The 18437-nt window shown below is 52.1% G+C and overlaps 3 protein-coding genes across 3 annotated transcripts; all 3 read left to right on the top strand.

The window, feature by feature from the left end:
- The first annotated feature begins 2743 nt into the window (after positions 1-2743).
- On the top strand, positions 2744-7201 carry LOC310915196 (protocadherin beta-15-like). Its single transcript, XM_083871907.1, has 2 exons — positions 2744-5068; positions 6762-7201. The coding sequence occupies exons 1-2, from the start codon at positions 2784-2786 to the stop codon at positions 6919-6921; spliced, it is 2445 nt and encodes an 814-aa protein (XP_083728033.1). The 5' UTR covers positions 2744-2783; the 3' UTR covers positions 6922-7201.
- A 3362-nt stretch (positions 7202-10563) lies between these two features.
- Positions 10564-13011, top strand: LOC310914983 (protocadherin beta-15-like; the record flags this gene model as incomplete). Its single annotated transcript, XM_083871502.1, has 1 exon — positions 10564-13011. One exon carries the CDS (start codon positions 10564-10566, stop codon positions 13009-13011), a length of 2448 nt encoding a protein of 815 aa, XP_083727628.1.
- Positions 13012-15796: 2785 nt separating this feature from the next.
- On the top strand, positions 15797-18244 carry LOC310914982 (protocadherin beta-15-like; the record flags this gene model as incomplete). The annotated part of the gene is made up of 1 exon (XM_083871501.1): positions 15797-18244. The coding sequence occupies one exon, from the start codon at positions 15797-15799 to the stop codon at positions 18242-18244; it is 2448 nt and encodes an 815-aa protein (XP_083727627.1).
- Positions 18245-18437: the final 193 nt, after the last annotated feature.

Raw genomic sequence — 18437 nt, 5'->3', positions numbered from 1 at the left:
GAAGGAAAACTTCACAAATACTAAAAGAAAATCATTGGAAGCTAGAGTCAAGAAGAACTTTAACAAGTGCATTGAATTTGGTCTTTCTTTTGTTGTTCCTTAAATGCAAGGCTCCTTGACAGGACTGGAAAATTGTGCCTGCATGATTTCCTGTGTTTGTGTTGGAACACTTGCATTCTTATTTCTGCCCTCTGAAACATACTGAGCATTGTACTGAGCCTGTTTCTCTAGAGAAGGACTGCCACCCCATCTATGATAACTGGTTGTTTGAATGATGTCTGTGGTGCATGGACTCCTCGAAAAGCCTCCCTCACACTGTCTTCTGCTGATGTTGTATAGGTTAATGCTGTACATTGGTGAAAGTCTGAGTTAGAAACTGAAAAAAAAGTGTTAAACTGAAATAAAGAGAACACCCTGAATGCTATTGTGAAAACAGAATTCTTTTTAGGGATGTTCTTTCTGGGAAAGCTCCTTCTAGGCTTGTCAAAATTCTCCGAGTCTTTTTCTCAATTTGTCCTTTGACTAAAGCACTGTTGGGTGGGTACAGTTCCTGAGTGTGGAGATGCGGCCAATAGAGCACTCATGGCCATACCTGTGCTGTTTACCACTGCTTATCCATGGCCTGTTTGTCCTGCCAGGGAATGCAGCTTGGTCATTCTGGGCTAAGCCTGCGCTTCATGCTGCCCTGGGAAAAGCCCGTCTTTCCTTTAACTAGCTGGGGTCTGCAGAGACTGAGGCTTCAATGGTCATGGGAGGGGGGACTCCAGGCTGCAGCATGTGGCAATTGTTTCTCCAGGGTATAGCTGTATTTTCAATTGGTATAACCAATGGGCTGTTAATTCTAAGTCAAAATGGAAGTTGTCAGCTTCTCCAACAACAGCAAGAAGAAAATAACAGAAAGTCAGTCTCTCACTCCAGCAGTAATGTAGTTCAGCTTTGTTTTGGTCATTTCTGATCAGTTTCAAGAAGAGGTTAGCACTCCAGTTATGCTCCTGTTCTTTTCCTGTAAGACCAGTCCAGAGAACCTCTTATTAATTGAATTAACACAGTGGCACAATTGTGTAGACAAATGTCAAATTTGCTGAAATGGCCCAAAGCCCTTTTTCCCAGCTCAGAAAAGCTAGGTAGTTCTGAATACTGTCTCACCATGTTCTGTTCGCAGAGGATTTTTTTCTTCTGGGATTTGGATGTCTCTGTCTAGGATGGGTGGGCTCTGTGTGTTACACTGTCTTTGCAGAATGTCTGTCTGTACAGCCGTTGTTCATCTGCAGATGCTTCACTACTTCTGCCCAATGAAACAGTGAACTTGTCCCATTCAGCCATTGCAATGCTGGCAATTCAACCCCTGCAGAGTAAAAGGCTATTTTTAGCTCTATGAGTAAAGGGATGTCATCCTCTTCAAGGCAGGGAGGAGCAGGAAAATGCACAACAAAATCTTCCTTTAGACTATGTGGGGGTTTTATGTTCTGTCCCACTCTGATTTTTATGGAGATAAAGCAGCAGCAGATGTGTTAGGGTGGGCTGTAACTGTAGAGAGTCATGAAAACTTATTCATTGTCTTTGTGTGCATGAGTTAGCCACATATCCACCAAAGACGACTTTTTGAAATTAGAATGAAGAAGAACATGAAGACAGGACTTTGAATTGTGTTTCCTCATTCTTGATTCTGAATTCAGTGGATTCTTGAAGGGACTAGAGAGCTGTCTGTAAAGGATTCTCTCCAATTGTGTTGGAGCATTTGCATTCCCATTTTTGCCCTTTCTCCTTCTACCCTCTGAACTGTTCTGAACATTGTTCTGCCTGTTCTGCTAGAGAAGGACTGTGACCCAATCTATAATACCTGCTGGATGGAATGATGTCTGTGATGCATAAAACATTCAGACAGACTACCTCACACTGTCTTCTACAGATATTGTGTATTTCTCGTATTAAATTGTTAAAATTCTGGGTTTAGAACTAAAAAAATCTGTTAGACTGAAATAAAATGAATACCCTGACTGCTTTCATGGTGACAGAATGATTTCTAGGGATGATCTTACTAGGAAAGCACGTTCAAGACTTTTCAAAAATTTACAAGTCTGTTTCTCAATTTGTCCTTTCACTAAAGCAAATAATTAGTGGGAAGAGTTCCAGAGCTTGGAGATGCAGTCAAATACAGTGTTCATTGGCATGCCTGTGCTGTCAGCATCCCACAATCCCTGCTCGAGTTCTTCAACTGAGGGATGAGGCTGTTGTTGTGGGCTGAGCCAATGCTTCAGGCTGGCCTGGGAAAAGCGGCGTTCCGTTCCTGCCCGCGGGTGTCGGGAAAGCTTTGGGATCGCGGGCCGGGGCGAGCGGCAGCGCGGGCTGCGGGCGGCGGCGGGTGCAGTCCCAGCGCGCACCGCTGGGTGGTGCCCTCGGCCAAGGCGGCGCCGAGCGGCTGCGGCAGCGGAGGCGGCCGAGCCCGGACCGGCCCAGCCCAGCCAAGATTAGACCAGCCCAACCCACCCCAGCCGAGCTTAGACCAGCGCAGCGCAGAGCAGCTCAGTCCAGCGCAGAAGCTCAGCCGATTACAGGCTGAACCAAGTTAGACCAGCCCAGTTTAGCCGGTCGGAGGTAGCAGCGGCTGCGGCGCCGAGCGCTGTCCCGTGTCACCCGCTGCCGGGACACCCCGGGTGCCTTTGGGACCGCCAGCGGAATCGGACAGAGCGAGGGAAGGCGCCCTCCCCGCACTTGGCCGCTTTCCGCGGGGAATGGCCGGGGACATCCGCCAGACCCACACCGACACCGGCCGGGGCCGCGCCATGGCGATCGCAAGGCAAGTGCTTTGTCTCTCTGCTTTCCTCTCGCTGCCGCTCGCTGGCAGAGCCGAGCCCATCCGCTACTCCGTAGCCGAGGAGGCGGAGAGCGGCTCGCTGGTGGGCAAGCTGGCGGAGGACGCGGGGCTGACGCCGGCGCAGCTGTCGGCTCGCCGCGCCCGCCTGGTGTCGGAGGACGGCCGGCAGCATTTTCGCTTAGACGGCGGCTCCGGCCGCCTCGTGGTGGCGGGGAGGCTGGACCGGGAGGAGCTGTGCGGCCAGGCCGGCACCTGCATGCTCCCCTTCGAGCTGCTGCTCGCCAACCCCCTGCAGTTCTTTCGGGTCGAGGTGGCCCTGGTGGACATCAATGACCATTCGCCCGTTTTCCGAAAAGAAAAAGTCAGTTTTAGAATCCCGGAAACGAGTGACCCGGGTTCTCGTTTCCCTCTGGAGCTGGCCCAGGACCTCGATATTGGCAGCAACAGCATCCAAATGTACAGCATCTCTCCTAAGAACGAGTACTTTAGTGTCTCCTATGGAAGTCGGGCTGAGGATGACCAATATCTTGAACTGGTGTTGGAAAAGGCACTAGACAGAGAGGAGCAGGCAGAGATGGATTTCAGTGTTATTGCTGAAGATGGGGGTTCGCCTCCCAGGAGTGGCAGTACTCAAGTCAAAATTGTCATTCTAGATGCAAATGACAATGCTCCAGTATTCACCCAAGAGCGTTACATTGGAAAGACTTTAGAGAACATGCCAGAAGGCTCTGTGGTTCTGACTGTGCTGGCAACTGATCAGGATGCAGGAGTAAATGGGGACATTTCCTATGAACTAATCCAAGCAGGTGGAAAAAGTGACTCTGCATTTGTGATTGATCCAATAACTGGTGAAATTAAACTCACAAGACCTCTGGACTTTGAGGATTCAGTGCGTCATGAACTCCGTGTGAGAGCCACAGATGGTGGGGGCCTCTCAGCAATCTGCAAGGTGTTGGTGGAGGTGGTGGATGTGAATGACAATGCCCCAGAGCTGGTGGTGAGTTCCTTCAGCAGTCCCCTCCCCGAGAACACAGTGCCCGGCACCGTGGTTGCCCTGTTTTCGGTCAGGGACCGGGATTCTGGTGCCAACGGGCAGATCTCGTGTGCCCTGGAGGATCAGCTCTTCTTCTCCCTGCGGGCAGCCTATAAGAATTACTATGAGCTGGTGATGGTGAGCGCGCTGGACCGCGAGGAGAGGGCTCAGCACATCCTGAGTGTGACAGCAGCAGATGCGGGGTGGCCTCCTCTGACAAGCATGCAGACCTTCACGGTGGACATCTCGGATGTCAATGACAACGCGCCCGTCTTCAACCAGACGTCCTACACCATGTATGTGCGTGAGAACAACGTGCCCACGGTGTTTGTTGGAGCCGTCAGCGCTGCAGATGCTGACGTGGGGCTGAATGCCAAGGTGACCTATTCGCTGGCCCCAGTGCAAGGGGCAGAGCAGGCCTGGTGCTCGTGCATCTCGGTGAACTCTGAGAACGGACACGTGTTTGTGCTGCGGCCCCTGGACTATGAGCGCTTGAGGCAGACCCAGGTGACGGTCAGTGCCTCTGACGCGGGCTCTCCTCCCCTCAGAGCCAACGTCACCGTGCGCCTTGTGGTGCTGGACGAGAATGACAATGCCCCGCTGGTGCTGTACCCAGGCCAGGAGAGCAGCCCAGCCTCCAGTGAGCTGGTGCCCGTGTCGGCTGAGGCGGGCTACCTCATCACCAAAGTGGTGGCCGTCGACGCCGACTCGGGCCAGAACTCGTGGCTCTCCTACCACCTGCTGAGGGCCACCGAGCCCGGGCTGTTCTCGGTGGGTGTCCAAAGCGGGGAGGTGCGTCTGAGGAGGCCGGTGACAGACAGAGACGCCGTGAAGCAGAAGCTCGTTGTCCTGGTCAGAGACAACGGCAAGCCCCCACTGTCAGCCACCGCAGCTCTGAGCGCACTCCTGCTCAAGGACTTCTCCGACGTGCGCCTCCCGCACAGCAGCCCGGCCACAGAGGAGCAGCAAGACTCCCTGACAACCTATTTAATCGTCTCCTTGGTCTTTGTCTCCCTGCTCTTCCTCATCTCCACCGTGGCCTTTGTGGCTCGCAAGGTGTGCAAGAGAAAGGAGCTGGAGGCCGGCCCTGTGCTTTATGGTGCCGACAACTTGCCGAGCAGCGTGGCCGATGCAGCCGCTGCAGGGACCCTGCCCCGCACCTACTGCTACGAGATCAGCCTCACTACGGGCTCGGGCAACAGCGAGTTCAAATTCCTCAGGCCCATCCTCCCCAGCCTGCCACCACAGCACTGTGCCCCGGGCCAGGAGCCTGATGAGGGACAGGATTTCCCCTGTGTCCCTGTCAGCGGAGAGGACATGGCACCAATGGACAATGCTGGGACTCTGTCTGCAGGGCAGTTCAATGCTCTTTCCTTTAACTAGCTGGGGTCTGCACAGACAGAGGCTTCAATGGTCATGGGAGGAGAGGATCCAGGTTGCAGCATGTGGCAACAGTTCGCCCAGAGAGGATATGTTCCCATTTAACATAGCCAATTTCCTGCAAATTCTAAGTCAGGATAGAAATTTTCAGCTGCTCCAGCAGTAGCAAGAAGAAAATAAAAAATGTCAGGGTCTCAATCTGGCAGTAGTCTACTTTTGCTCTGTTATGGTCATTTTCCGTAGGCTTTGAGGAGGAGGTTAGCACTCCAGCTATGCTCTCCTGCTGTCAGAGCAGACCATGAACCTGCAATAATTGCTGTAACACGACACAAGTGAGTAGACGAATGTCAAACTTGCTGAAATGGCCCAAATCCCTTTTTCCCAGCTCTGAAAAGCAAGGCAGTTCTGAATACTCTGTCACGATGTTCTGTTAGCATAGGATTTTTCTTTCTGGGTTCTGGATTTCTCTGTCTGGGATGAGTAGGCTCTTTGTGTTCCACCTTCTTCTCAGTATGTCTGTCTGTACAGCCGTTGTTTATCTACAGATGCCTCAGTAGTGCTGCCCTGTGAAACAAGGAATTTGTCGCATCCAGCCATTGCAATGATGCCAATTCCAGCTCTGCAGGGTAAAAGGCTATTTTGACGCTATGCGGACACTGGTGTCATCCTCTTCAAAGCAGAGAGGAGCAGGAAAATGCACAGCAAAATCTTCCCTTGGCCTATATGTGGCTTTGGTTATCTGTCCTTTTGAAATTGTCCTGGAAATAAAGCAGCAGCAGATGTGTTAGGTTTGGCTGTAACTGTTCAGTGTCATGAATACTTATTCATTGCCTTAATGTGTATGAGAACTCCACATGTCCATCAAAGAGAATTTTCTGAACTTAGAATCAAGAAGACATGAAAACATGACATTGAGTTTTGTTTCCTGATTCTTGTTTCTAAATTCAGTGGCTTTATGTTGGGACTAGAAAGTTGTCTCTTCAAGATTGCCTATGTTTGTGTTAGAGCTTTTGCATTCCCATTGTTGTACTTTCTCTTTCTATCCTCTAAAATGGTACTGAACATTGTTTTCCTGTTCCATTAGAGAAGGACTGCCACCCCATCTATAATAACTGCTTGTTTAAATGATGTTTGTTATGCATGAAATATTCAGAAAGACTCCCTACCCTCACGCTTTCTTGTACTGAAGTTATACAGATTAACATTGTAAACTGGTATGAGTCTGAGTTTGAACAAAAAGATGTAGAATTGAAATAAAGAGAACATCTGAAATACTTTTTGTGGAGACAGAATTCTTTATAGAAACGTTTGTTTTCTGGGAAAGCTCTGTCAAGCCTTTTCAAAATTCAGCAAGTATTTTTCTCACTATGTTTTTTGACAGAAGCAATGTTGTGTGGGTGCAGTTCCTGAGTTTGGAGATGCAGCTGGGAGAGTGTTTGTTTGCATGCCCGTGCTGTTACACTGCCCTGTCCGTGTGCGGTTTGTCCTCCCAGCAATGCGGCTTGGTCGTTGTGGGCTGTTCAAATTCCTCAGGCCCATCCTCCCCAGCCTGCCACCACAGCACTGTGACACGGGCCAGGGCCCTGATGAGGGACAGGATTTCCCCTGTGTCCCTGTCAGCACAGAGGACATGGCCCCAGACAATGCTGGGACTCTGTCTGCAGGACAGTTCAATGCTCTTTCCTTTAACTAGCTGGGGTTTGCACAGACAGAGGTTTCAGTGCTCACAGGGGGAGGGGATCCAGGCTGTGACATGTGGCAATGACTCCTCAAGAGAAGATATGTTTCCATTTGGCATAGCCAATTTCCTGCAAACTCTAAGTCAGAGTAAAATTTTGTCTTCCACTCCAAGAACACAAATAAAGATGAAAAGATACTCAGGTTCTCTCCTTCAAACAGTTGTATATTTCACCTCTGTCATAGCCTTTCTGACATGCTTTCATAATGCACTCCCAGCTATGCTCTTGTGTCTCTTGCTGTCCAGGCAGACTTTGGATTTCTTATTCTTCATTCTATATCAATGGCATAGTTGAGTAGACAAATATTACACTTGCTGAAATTACACAATTTCCTTGGCCCAGCTGAGAAAAGCAAGGAACTTCCAAATGCTGTGTCTCGAGGTTCTGTTCCACGAGGCATTTTCTGGGTTCTGGAAGTCTATGTCACTGTCTGTGTCTTCCACTTTCTCTTCAGTATGTCTGTTTGTGTGGCCATTGTGCATCTGCAGATGCCTCAGTAATGCTGCCCAGTGAAACAGTGAATTTGTCTTATCCAGCCATTGCAATGCTGGCAATTGCAGCTCTGCAGGGTAAATGGCTATTTTGACCCTGTGAGTACTGGTGTGTGATGTTCGTCAAGGCAGAGAGGACCATGAAAATGCACAACAAAACTCTTCATTTGGACTATATGTGGGTGTAGTGTTCTCTCCCCCTCAGATTGTCCTGGAAATAAAGCAGCAGCGGATGTGTTAGGTTTGGCTGTAACTGTTCAGAGTCATGAAAACGTATTCATTGTCTTTGTGTGCATGAAAGGCCACATGTCAATCAAAGAGAATTTTCTGACGGTAGAGTCAAGACAAGCTCTAAAACAGGACTTTGAGTTTTGTTTCCTCATTCTTGTTTCTGAATTCAGTGGCTTCTTGATGGGATTAAAAAGCTGTCCCTACAGGATTATCTCCATTTGTGTTAGAGCATTTGGATTCCCATGTTTGCCCTTTCTGCTTCTCCTCTCTGAAGTGTACTGAGCATTATTTTGCCTATTCTTCTAGAGAAGGACTGCCACCCCATCTATAATAACTGTTTGTTTGAATGATGTCTGTGATGCATGGAATACTCAAATAGACTCCCTCAAGCTGCATTGTGGTGAAGTTATACAGTTAAACATTATAAACTGAATACATTTGAATTTCAAAACTGAAAGGAATATGTAGACCAGAAATAAGGGAACACCCTATCTCCTTTTGTGGAGACAGAATTCTTTGTAGAAACATTCTTACCTGGAAAGCTCCTTCAAGGCTTTTCAAAGTTCTGTGAGTCTTTTTCTCACTGTGTCCCTTGTCTGAAGCACTGTTGGGTGGATGTAGTGTCTTCGTTTGGAGGTGCAGGCAATACAGCGTTCATTGGCATGCCTGTGCTGTTACCATCCATGTGCAGTTTGTCCTGCCAGGAAATGTGGTTTGGTCATTGTGGGTTTACCCTCCACTTTAGGCTGCCGTGGGAAAAGCCACGTTCCGTTCCTGCCCGCAGGTGTCTGGAAAGCTTTGGAATCTGTACAGACAGAGGCTTCAATGTTCATGGGAGGAGGGGATCCAGGCTGCAGCATGTGGTAATGGTTCCTCCAGAGAAAATCTGTATTTCCAATTGGTTTAACCTACTTCCTCCAAATTCTGTTCAAAATAGAATTGTCTTCCACTCCAAGAAACAGTGAAGGAAGTAAAAGAAGCCATGGTTCTGTCATTGAATTAGTAATTGGCTTCATCTCTCTTACTGCCATTTCCAAAAGCCTTTAAGTATGTGGTTAACACTGACAACTATGCTCTTTGTTTGGTCTGCTGTCTGACAAGAGAGACGGTCTTTTTGTTTCGAGCTTTAAGACAATGTCACGGTTGGCCAAGCAAATCACATCCTCAGTGAGATGCAAAAAGGTTTTTTTCCAGCTCTGGAAAGCAAGGAAGTCATGAATACTGAGTCATAATATCATGTGAACACTAGGTCTTATCTTCTCTGGGTTCTGGATGTTTCTTTCTGAGATGTGAGCTCTGTGTAATTTGCTTCTTTGTCACTGAGTTAGTCCGTGCAGACACTGAATATCTGCAGATGCTTCCATAGTGCTGCCTGCTTAAACAGGGATTTGCTCCCACCCAGTGATTGCAACACAGGCAGTGCCAACTCAGCAGGGAAGGAGGTGATTTTGACCCTTTCGGGACAGCAATCTCATCTTCCTTATCTAGCTCAGAGTAGAGCAGCAAAATGCACAACAAAATCTTCCTCTGCCACAAAAGAGTTTGGGTGTTCTGTCACCTCAGGATTGCCTTGGAAATACAGCAGCACAAACAGTGTTAGGGTAGACTGTAACTAAACAGAATTGTAGAAACATATTAATTGTCTTTGGGTGCATTGCAGGAAAGCTTCACAAATACTAAAAGACAATGATTTTAAAGTAGATTCAAGAAGACTTTACAAAAAGACTATGAGTTTGGTCTTTTCATTGTTGTTCCTGAATCACAGGGCTCCTTGATGGGAATGGAAAACTGTTGCACCATTATTTTCTGTATTTGCATTAGAGCTCTTACATTCCCATGTTTGCCCTTTCTCCTTCTACCCTCTGAAACATCCTGAGCATTGTACTGAGCCTGTTCATCTAGAGAATGCCATTCCATCTATAATAACTGGTTGTTTGAATAATGTCTGTGATGCATGAAATCCTCAGAAAGCCTCTCTCACACTCTCTTCTGCTGAAGTTATGCAGTTAAAAATTCTAAATTGGAAAAGCTGTGGGTTTAGAAAATGAAAAAAATGTGTTAGACAGAAAGAAAGAGAGCCTGGCTCCTTTTATGAAGACAGAATTCTTTGTAGAAGTGTTCTTTCCTGGAAAGCAGCTTTTCAAACCTTTTAAAATTCCTATGCGTATTTTCCCATTTGTCCCATGGCAGACGCAATAGTGTCCGGGTACACTTCCTGAGCGTGGAGATGCAGCCAATAGAGTGTACATCTGCATGCCTGTGCAGTCACCATCGTGTTATCCCTGCTCGGTTTCTCCTGCTGAGGGATGCAGCTAGGTGGTTGTGGGCTGAGCCTCCGTTTTCAGGAGCCCTGGGAAAAGCGGCGTTCCGTTCCTGCCCGCGGGTGTCGGGAAAGCTTTGGGATCGCGGGCCGGGGCGAGCGGCAGCGCGGGCTGCGGGCGGCGGCGGGTGCAGTCCCAGCGCGCACCGCTGGGTGGTGCCCTCGGCCAAGGCGGCGCCGAGCGGCTGCGGCAGCGGAGGCGGCCGAGCCCGGACCGGCCCAGCCCAGCCAAGATTAGACCAGCCCAACCCACCCCAGCCGAGCTTAGACCAGCGCAGCGAGGAGCAGCTCAATCGAGAGCAGTCCAGCACTACTCAGCTCAGCCCAGCGCTGCCCAGACCGCCCCCGTTTAGCCGGTCGGAGGTGGCAGCGGCTGCGGCGCCGAGCGCTGTCCCGTGTCACCCGCTGCCGGGACACCCCGGGTGCCTTTGGGACCGCCAGCGGAATCGGACAGAGCGAGGGAAGGCGCCCTCCCCGCACTTGGCCGCTTTCCGCGGGGAATGGCCGGGGACATCCGCCAGACCCACACCGACACCGGCCGCCGCCGCCGCGCCATGGCGATCGCAAGGCAAGTGCTTTGTCTCTCTGCTTTCGTCTCGCTGCCGCTCGCTGGCAGAGCCGAGCCCATCCGCTACTCCGTAGCCGAGGAGGCGGAGAGCGGCTCGCTGGTGGGCAAGCTGGCGGAGGACGCGGGGCTGACGCCGGCGCAGCTGTCGGCTCGCCGCGCCCGCCTGGTGTCGGAGGACGGCCGGCAGCATTTTCGCTTAGACGGCGGCTCCGGCCGCCTCGTGGTGGCGGGGAGGCTGGACCGGGAGGAGCTGTGCGGCCAGGCCGGCACCTGCATGCTCCCCTTCGAGCTGCTGCTCGCCAACCCCCTGCAGTTCTTTCGGGTCGAGGTGGCCCTGGAGGACATCAATGACCATTCGCCCGTTTTCCGAGAAGATCAAGTCAGTTTTAGAATCCCGGAAACGAGCGAGCCAGGCTCTCGTTTCCCTCTGGAGGTGGCTCAGGACCTCGATATTGGCAGCAACAGCATCCAGGCATACAGCATCTCTCCAGAGAACGAATATTTTACTCTCTCATATAGGACTCAGCTCACAGGCAAGAAGTATCTTGAATTGGTCTTGGAAAAGGTACTAGACAGGGAGGAGCTAGCAGAGATGAGTTTCAGTCTCATTGCTGAGGATGGGGGCTCTCCTCCCAGGAGTGGCACAACCCAAGTCAAAATTGTCATTTTAGATGTAAATGACAATGCTCCTGCCTTCACACAGGAGGAGTACATAGGGCAAGTTTTGGAGAATATGCCAGAAGGCTCTGTGGTTCTGACTGTGCTGGCAACTGATCAGGATGCAGGAGTTAATGGGGACATTTCCTATCAACTCAGCCAAGCTATGGGACAGAGCGACTCATCATTCGTCATTGATTCCATAACTGGTGAAATTAAGCTCACAAGACCCCTGGACTTCGAGGCAGCAGAGACTCATGAGCTCAGTGTGAGAGCCACAGATGGTGGGGGCCTCTCAGCAATCTGCAAGGTGTTGGTGGAGGTGGTGGATGTGAATGACAATGCCCCAGAGCTGGTGGTGAGTTCCTTCAGCAGTCCCCTCCCCGAGAACACAGTGCCCGGCACCGTGGTTGCCCTGTTTTCGGTCAGGGACCGGGATTCTGGTGCCAACGGGCAGATCTCGTGTGCCCTGGAGGATCAGCTCTTCTTCTCCCTGCGGGCAGCCTATAAGAATTACTATGAGCTGGTGACGGTGAGCGCGCTGGACCGCGAGGAGAGGGCTCAGCACATCCTGAGTGTGACAGCAGCAGATGCGGGGTGGCCTCCTCTGACAAGCACGCAGACCTTCACGGTGGACATCTCGGATGTCAATGACAACGCGCCCGTCTTCAACCAGACGTCCTACACCATGTATGTGCGTGAGAACAACGTGCCCACGGTGTTTGTTGGAGCCGTCAGCGCTGCAGATGCTGACGTGGGGCTGAATGCCAAGGTGACCTATTCGCTGGCCCCAGTGCAAGGGGCAGAGCGGGCCTGGTGCTCGTGCATCTCGGTGAACTCTGAGAACGGACACGTGTTTGTGCTGCGGCCCCTGGACTACGAGCGCTTGAGGCAGACCCAGGTGACGGTCAGTGCCTCTGACGCGGGCTCTCCTCCCCTCAGAGCCAACGTCACCGTGCGCCTTGTGGTGCTGGACGAGAATGACAATGCCCCGCTGGTGCTGTACCCAGGCCAGGAGAGCAGCCCAGCCTCCAGTGAGCTGGTGCCCGTGTCGGCTGAGGCGGGCTACCTCATCACCAAAGTGGTGGCCGTCGACGCCGACTCGGGCCAGAACTCGTGGCTCTCCTACCACCTGCTGAGGGCCACCGAGCCCGGGCTGTTCTCAGTGGGTGTCCAAAGCGGGGAGGTGCGTCTGAGGAGGCCGGTGACAGACAGAGACGCCGTGAAGCAGAAGCTCGTTGTCCTGGTCAGAGACAACGGCAAGCCCCCACTGTCAGCCACCGCAGCTCTGAGCGCACTCCTGCTCAAGGACTTCTCCGACGTGCGCCTCCCGCACAGCAGCCCGGCCACAGAGGAGCAGCAAGACTCCCTGACAACCTATTTAATTGTCTCCTTGGTCTTTGTCTCCCTGCTCTTCCTCATCTCCACCGTGGCCTTTGTGGCTCGCAAGGTGTGCAAGAGAAAGGAGCTGGAGGCCGGCCCTGTGCTTTATGGTGCCGACAACTTGCCGAGCAGCGTGGCCGATGCAGCCACTGCAGGGACCCTGCCCCGCGCCTACTGCTACGAGATCAGCCTCACTACGGGCTCGGGCAACAGCGAGTTCAAATTCCTCAGGCCCATCCTCCCCAGCCTGCCACCACAGCACTGTGCCCCGGGCCAGGAGCCTGATGAGGGACAGGATTTCCCCTGTGTCCCTGTCAGCAGAGAGGACATGGCACCAATGGACAATGCTGGGACTCTGTCTGCAGGACAGTTCAATGCTCTTTCCTTTAACTAGCTGGGGTCTGCACAGACAGAGGCTTTAGTGGTCATGGGGGGAGAGGATCCAGGTTGCAGCATGTGGCAACGATTCCTCCCAAGTAAATATCTATTTCCAGTTTGTCTAACCAATTTTCTTTTAATTCTAAGTCAGAATAGAAGTTGTCAGCTTGTCCAACAAGAGAAAGAAGGAAATAAAAGAAAGTCAGGCTCTTACTCCAGCAGTAATCAAGGTCAGGTCTGTTTTGGTCATTTCTGATTGGTTTCACAAGGGCGTTAACACTCCAGCTCTGATCGTGTTTCTCTTGCTCTCCAACCAATCCATGAACCTCTTATTAATTGCTTTAACACAATGGCACAACTGAATAGACAAATGTCACACTTGCTGAAATGACTTAAAGTCTTTTTTCCCAGCTCAGAAAAGCAAGGTAGTTCTGAATACTGTGTCCCCATGTTCTGTTAGCATAAGACTATTCTCGATGTAATCACCCAGGGATGCCAATTCTTGAGTTGGTTTTCTTCACCCGATATTAAGGTTGTTTAAAAGTCCTTGGCCCTCTAAAAGCCCTGAGTCGCGTTGATATAAAAAAGCGGAGTCTTCAAGGTTCTGTTTTCAGGTTTCTTGTGATGTTTATTATTTGATATCTCAGAATTTTCTCCGCTCCCAGCTGAAGACTGGGCAGCAGCTGAGAAATGAGGCAACTGCCCACCAATGGGATGTCACCTTACATTTATACAGATAGTTACGTGTAGGTTATTTACTATTTTGTACCAATGCCTAGTGCTTACACTAAAAGGATCACTTCTACTTTGGCCCAATCCACTCTAACTACCTGGTATCATCACCACCCCAGAAGATGGAGGACAAGGAAGAAGGAGAGGGACATGAGGTACCACCCAAATCCCACCATCTTGTCCCCCATTTACCTCTATTCTAAAAACCCTAAAACTACTGAATTTTGTATCTTCTACTGTGCTAAACTACTATTTTCACTTCCTAGTGATTTGCAATTCCTCTCTTTGTGTCAGAAGTTTCTCCCATGTCTAAAATCAAACTCAGGGTCTTCCTGGGCTCTCTGCCAAGGTCTCCGACCCCCCTGGACCGGCTCCACAGCCCCCTGTCCAGAGCTCAAATTCCCTTTCCCGGGTCCCAGGTCATCCAAGGGGATGTCCTGGACTCCAACAGACTATTCCTTCTGGGTTCTGGATATCTGTGTCTGGGATGGGTGGGCTCTGTATGTTACACTTTGTTCTCAGTGTATCATTCTGTACAGCCATTGTGCATCTGCCAATGGTTCAGTAGTGCTGCCCAGTGAAACAGGGAATTTTGTCCCATCCAGCCATTGCAATGCTGACAATTCCAGCTTTGCAGGGCAAAACCTATTTTGACCCTCTGAGTACAGGGCTGTCATCCTCTTCAAGACAGAGAGGAGCAGGAAAATGCGAAACAAAACATTCCCATGGTCTGTGTGTGGCTTTGGTTATCTGTCCCCCACAGATTGTCCTGGAAACAAAACAGCAGCAGATATGTTAGGGTAGGCTGTAACTGTAGAGAATCATGAAAACTAATTCATTGTGTTTGTGTGCGTGAAGACACCACAGGTCCAGGAAAGAGAATTTTGAAAAGATAGAATTAAGAAGCACAGGAAAACCAAACTTTGAGTTTTGTTTCCTCATCCTTGTTTCTGAATTCAGTGGTCTCTTGATGGGATTAGAAAGCTGTCTCTACAGGATTATCTGCATTTGTGTTAGAGCATTTGCATTCCCATGTTTGTCCTTTCTCCTTCTACTCTCTGAACTGTCCTGAGCATTGTCCTGAGCCCGTTCTTCTAGAGAGGGACTGCCACCCCATCTATAATTACTGGTTGTTTGAATGATGACTGTGATGCATGAAATACTCAGGAAGCCTTCCTCGCGTTGTTTTGTGCTGAATGTATACATTTAACATTGTGAAATTATATGCTTCTAAATTTTAAAAAAATTAAAAACATATATAGAACTGAAATAAAGCAAACACCCATAGACCTTTTGTGAAGACAGAATGCTTTGTAGAATCGTTCTTACTTGGAAAGTTTCTTCAAGGCTTTTCGAAATTCAGCGAGGCTTTTTCCCACTGTGTCCCTCGCCTGAAGCACTGTCGGGTTGTTGCAGTGTCTTAGTTTGGCGATAAAGCTGGGAGAGTGTTCGTTAGCATGCCCGTGTTGTTACCACTGCCCTATCCGTGTGCGGTTTGTCCTGCCGGGGAATGCGGCTTGGTCCTTGTAGGGCTGAGCCTCCGCTGTAGGCTGGCCTGGGAAAAGCGGCGTTCCGTTCCTGCCCGCGGGTGTCGGGAAAGCTTTGGGATCGCGGGCCGGGGCGAGCGGCAGCGCGGGCTGCGGGCGGCGGCGGGTGCAGTCCCAGCGCGCACCGCTGGGTGGTGCCCTCGGCCAAGGCGGCGCCGAGCGGCTGCGGCAGCGGAGGCGGCCGAGCCCGGACCGGCCCAGCCCAGCCAAGCTTAGACCAGCGCAGCGCAGCCGAGCTTATACCGGCCCAGCGCAGAGCAGCTCAGTCCAGCGCAGAAGCTCAGCCGATCGCAGCCCGAAACAAGTTAGACCAGCCCAGTTTAGCCGGTCGGAGGTGGCAGCGGCTGCGGCGCCGAGCGCTGTCCCGTGTCACCGCCTGCCGAGACACCCCGGGTGCCTTTGGGACCGCCAGCGGAATCGGACAGAGCGAGGGAAGGCGCCCTCCCCGCACCTGGCCGCTTTCCGCGGGGAATGGCCGGGGACATTCGCCAGACCCACACCGACACCGGCCGGGGCCGCGCCATGGCGATCGCAAGGCAAGTGCTTTGTCTCTCTGCTTTCGTCTCGCTGCCGCTCGCTGGCAGAGCCGAGCCCATCCGCTACTCCGTAGCCGAGGAGGCGGAGAGCGGCTCGCTGGTGGGCAAGCTGGCGGAGGACGCGGGGCTGACGCCGGCGCAGCTGTCGGCTCGCCGCGCCCGCCTGGTGTCGGAGGACGGCCGGCAGCATTTTCGCTTAGACGGCGGCTCCGGCCGCCTCGTGGTGGCGGGGAGGCTGGACCGGGAGGAGCTGTGCGGCCAGGCCGGCACCTGCATGCTCCCCTTCGAGCTGCTGCTCGCCAACCCCCTGCAGTTCTTTCGGGTCGAGGTGGCCCTGGAGGACATCAATGACCACTCACCCGTTTTCCCTGAGGAACGAGTCACTTTTGACATCCTGGAAACGAGCGAGCCAGGCTCTCGTTTCCCTCTGGAGGTGGCTCAGGACCTCGATATTGGCAGCAACAGCATCCAGACATACAGCATTTCTCCTGAGAATGAGTATTTCAGTGTCTCTTATGGAAGTCCGGGTGAGGATGACCAATATGTTGAACTGGTGTTGGAAAAGGCACTAGACAGAGAGGAGCAGGCAGAGATTGTTTTCAGTCTTATTGCTGAAGATGGAGGCTCTCCTCCCAGGAGTGGCACAACTGAAGTGAAAATTGTCATTCTAGATGTAAATGACAATGCTCCTGTCTTCACACAAGAGCGTTACATTGGAAAGATTTTAGAGAACATGCCAGAAGGCTCTGTGGTTCTGACTGTGCTGGCAACTGACAAGGATGCAGGAGTTAATGGGGACATTTCCTATCAACTCAGCCAAGCAGTTGCACAGGTGGACTCAGCATTTGTGATTGATCCAATAACTGGTGAAATTAAACTCACAAAACCTCTGGACTTTGAGGCAGCAGACACTCATGAGCTCCGCGTAAGGGCCAGAGATGGTGGGGGACTCTCAGCAATCTGCAAGGTGTTGGTGGAGGTGGTGGATGTGAATGACAATGCCCCAGAGCTGGTGGTGAGTTCCTTCAGCAGTCCCCTCCCCGAGAACACAGTGCCCGGCACCGTGGTTGCCCTGTTTTCGGTCAGGGACCGGGATTCTGGTGCCAACGGGCAGATCTCGTGTGCCCTGGAGGATCAGCTCTTCTTCTCCCTGCGGGCAGCCTATAAGAATTACTATGAGCTGGTGACGGTGAGCGCGCTGGACCGCGAGGAGAGGGCTCAGCACATCCTGAGTGTGACAGCAGCAGATGCGGGGTGGCCTCCTCTGACAAGCACGCAGACCTTCACGGTGGACATCTCGGATGTCAATGACAACGCGCCCGTCTTCAACCAGACGTCCTACACCATGTATGTGCGTGAGAACAACGTGCCCACGGTGTTTGTTGGAGCCGTCAGCGCTGCAGATGCTGACGTGGGGCTGAATGCCAAGGTGACCTATTCGCTGGCCCCAGTGCAAGGGGCAGAGCGGGCCTGGTGCTCGTGCATCTCGGTGAACTCTGAGAACGGACACGTGTTTGTGCTGCGGCCCCTGGACTACGAGCGCTTGAGGCAGACCCAGGTGACGGTCAGTGCCTCTGATGCGGGCTCTCCTCCCCTCAGAGCCAACGTCACCGTGCGCCTTGTGGTGCTGGACGAGAATGACAATGCCCCGCTGGTGCTGTACCCAGGCCAGGAGAGCAGCCCAGCCTCCAGTGAGCTGGTGCCCGTGTCGGCTGAGGCGGGCTACCTCATCACCAAAGTGGTGGCCGTCGACGCCGACTCGGGCCAGAACTCGTGGCTCTCCTACCACCTGCTGAGGGCCACCGAGCCCGGGCTGTTCTCAGTGGGTGTCCAAAGCGGGGAGGTGCGTCTGAGGAGGCCGGTGACAGACAGAGACGCCGTGAAGCAGAAGCTCGTTGTCCTGGTCAGAGACAACGGCAAGCCCCCACTGTCAGCCACCGCAGCTCTGAGCGCACTCCTGCTCAAGGACTTCTCCGACGTGCGCCTCCCGCACAGCAGCCCGGCCACAGAGGAGCAGCAAGACTCCCTGACAACCTATTTAATCGTCTCCTTGGTCTTTGTCTCCCTGCTCTTCCTCATCTCCACCGTGGCCTTTGTGGCTCGCAAGGTGTGCAAGAGAAAGGAGCTGGAGGCCGGCCCTGTGCTTTATGGTGCCGACAACTTGCCGAGCGGCCTGGCCAATGCAGCCACTGCAGGGACCCTGCCCCACGCCTACTGCTACGAGATCAGCCTCACTACGGGCTCGGGCAACAGCGAGTTCAAATTCCTCAGGCCCATCCTCCCCAGCCTGCCACCACAGCACTGTGCCCCGGGCCAGGAGCCTGATGAGGGACAGGATTTCCCCTGTGTCCCTGTCAGTGGAGAGGACATGGCACCAATGGACAATGCTGGGACTCTGTCTGCAGGACAGTTCAATGCTCTTTCCTTTAACTAGCTGGGGTCTGCACAGACAGAGGCTTCAGTGGTCATGGGAGCAGAGGATCCAGGCTGCAGCATGTGGCAATGGTTCCCCCAGAGAGGATATGTTCCCATTTAACATAGCCAATTTCCTGCAAATTCTAAGTCAGGATAGAAGTTTTCAGCTTCTCCAGCCGTAGCAAGAAGAAAATAAAAGAAAGTCCGGCTCT

This window comes from Zosterops lateralis (genome assembly GCF_965231275.1).
Source record: "Zosterops lateralis genome assembly, chromosome: 14".
In the NCBI taxonomy this organism is placed as follows: domain Eukaryota; kingdom Metazoa; phylum Chordata; class Aves; order Passeriformes; family Zosteropidae; genus Zosterops; species Zosterops lateralis.
The sequence above is the reverse complement of the archived record's forward strand: the minus strand, read 5'-3'. Positions and strand labels throughout refer to the sequence as shown.

Coding starts and splice junctions, on each gene's coding strand:
- LOC310915196 (XM_083871907.1), top strand. CDS start 2,784: ATGGCGATCGCAAGGCAAGTGCTTTGTCTCTCTGCTTTCCTCTCGCTG. Junction 5,069..6,761: donor AGCGAGTTCAAATTCCTCAG/GCCCATCCTCCC, acceptor CAAATTCCTCAG/GCCCATCCTCCCCAGCCTGC.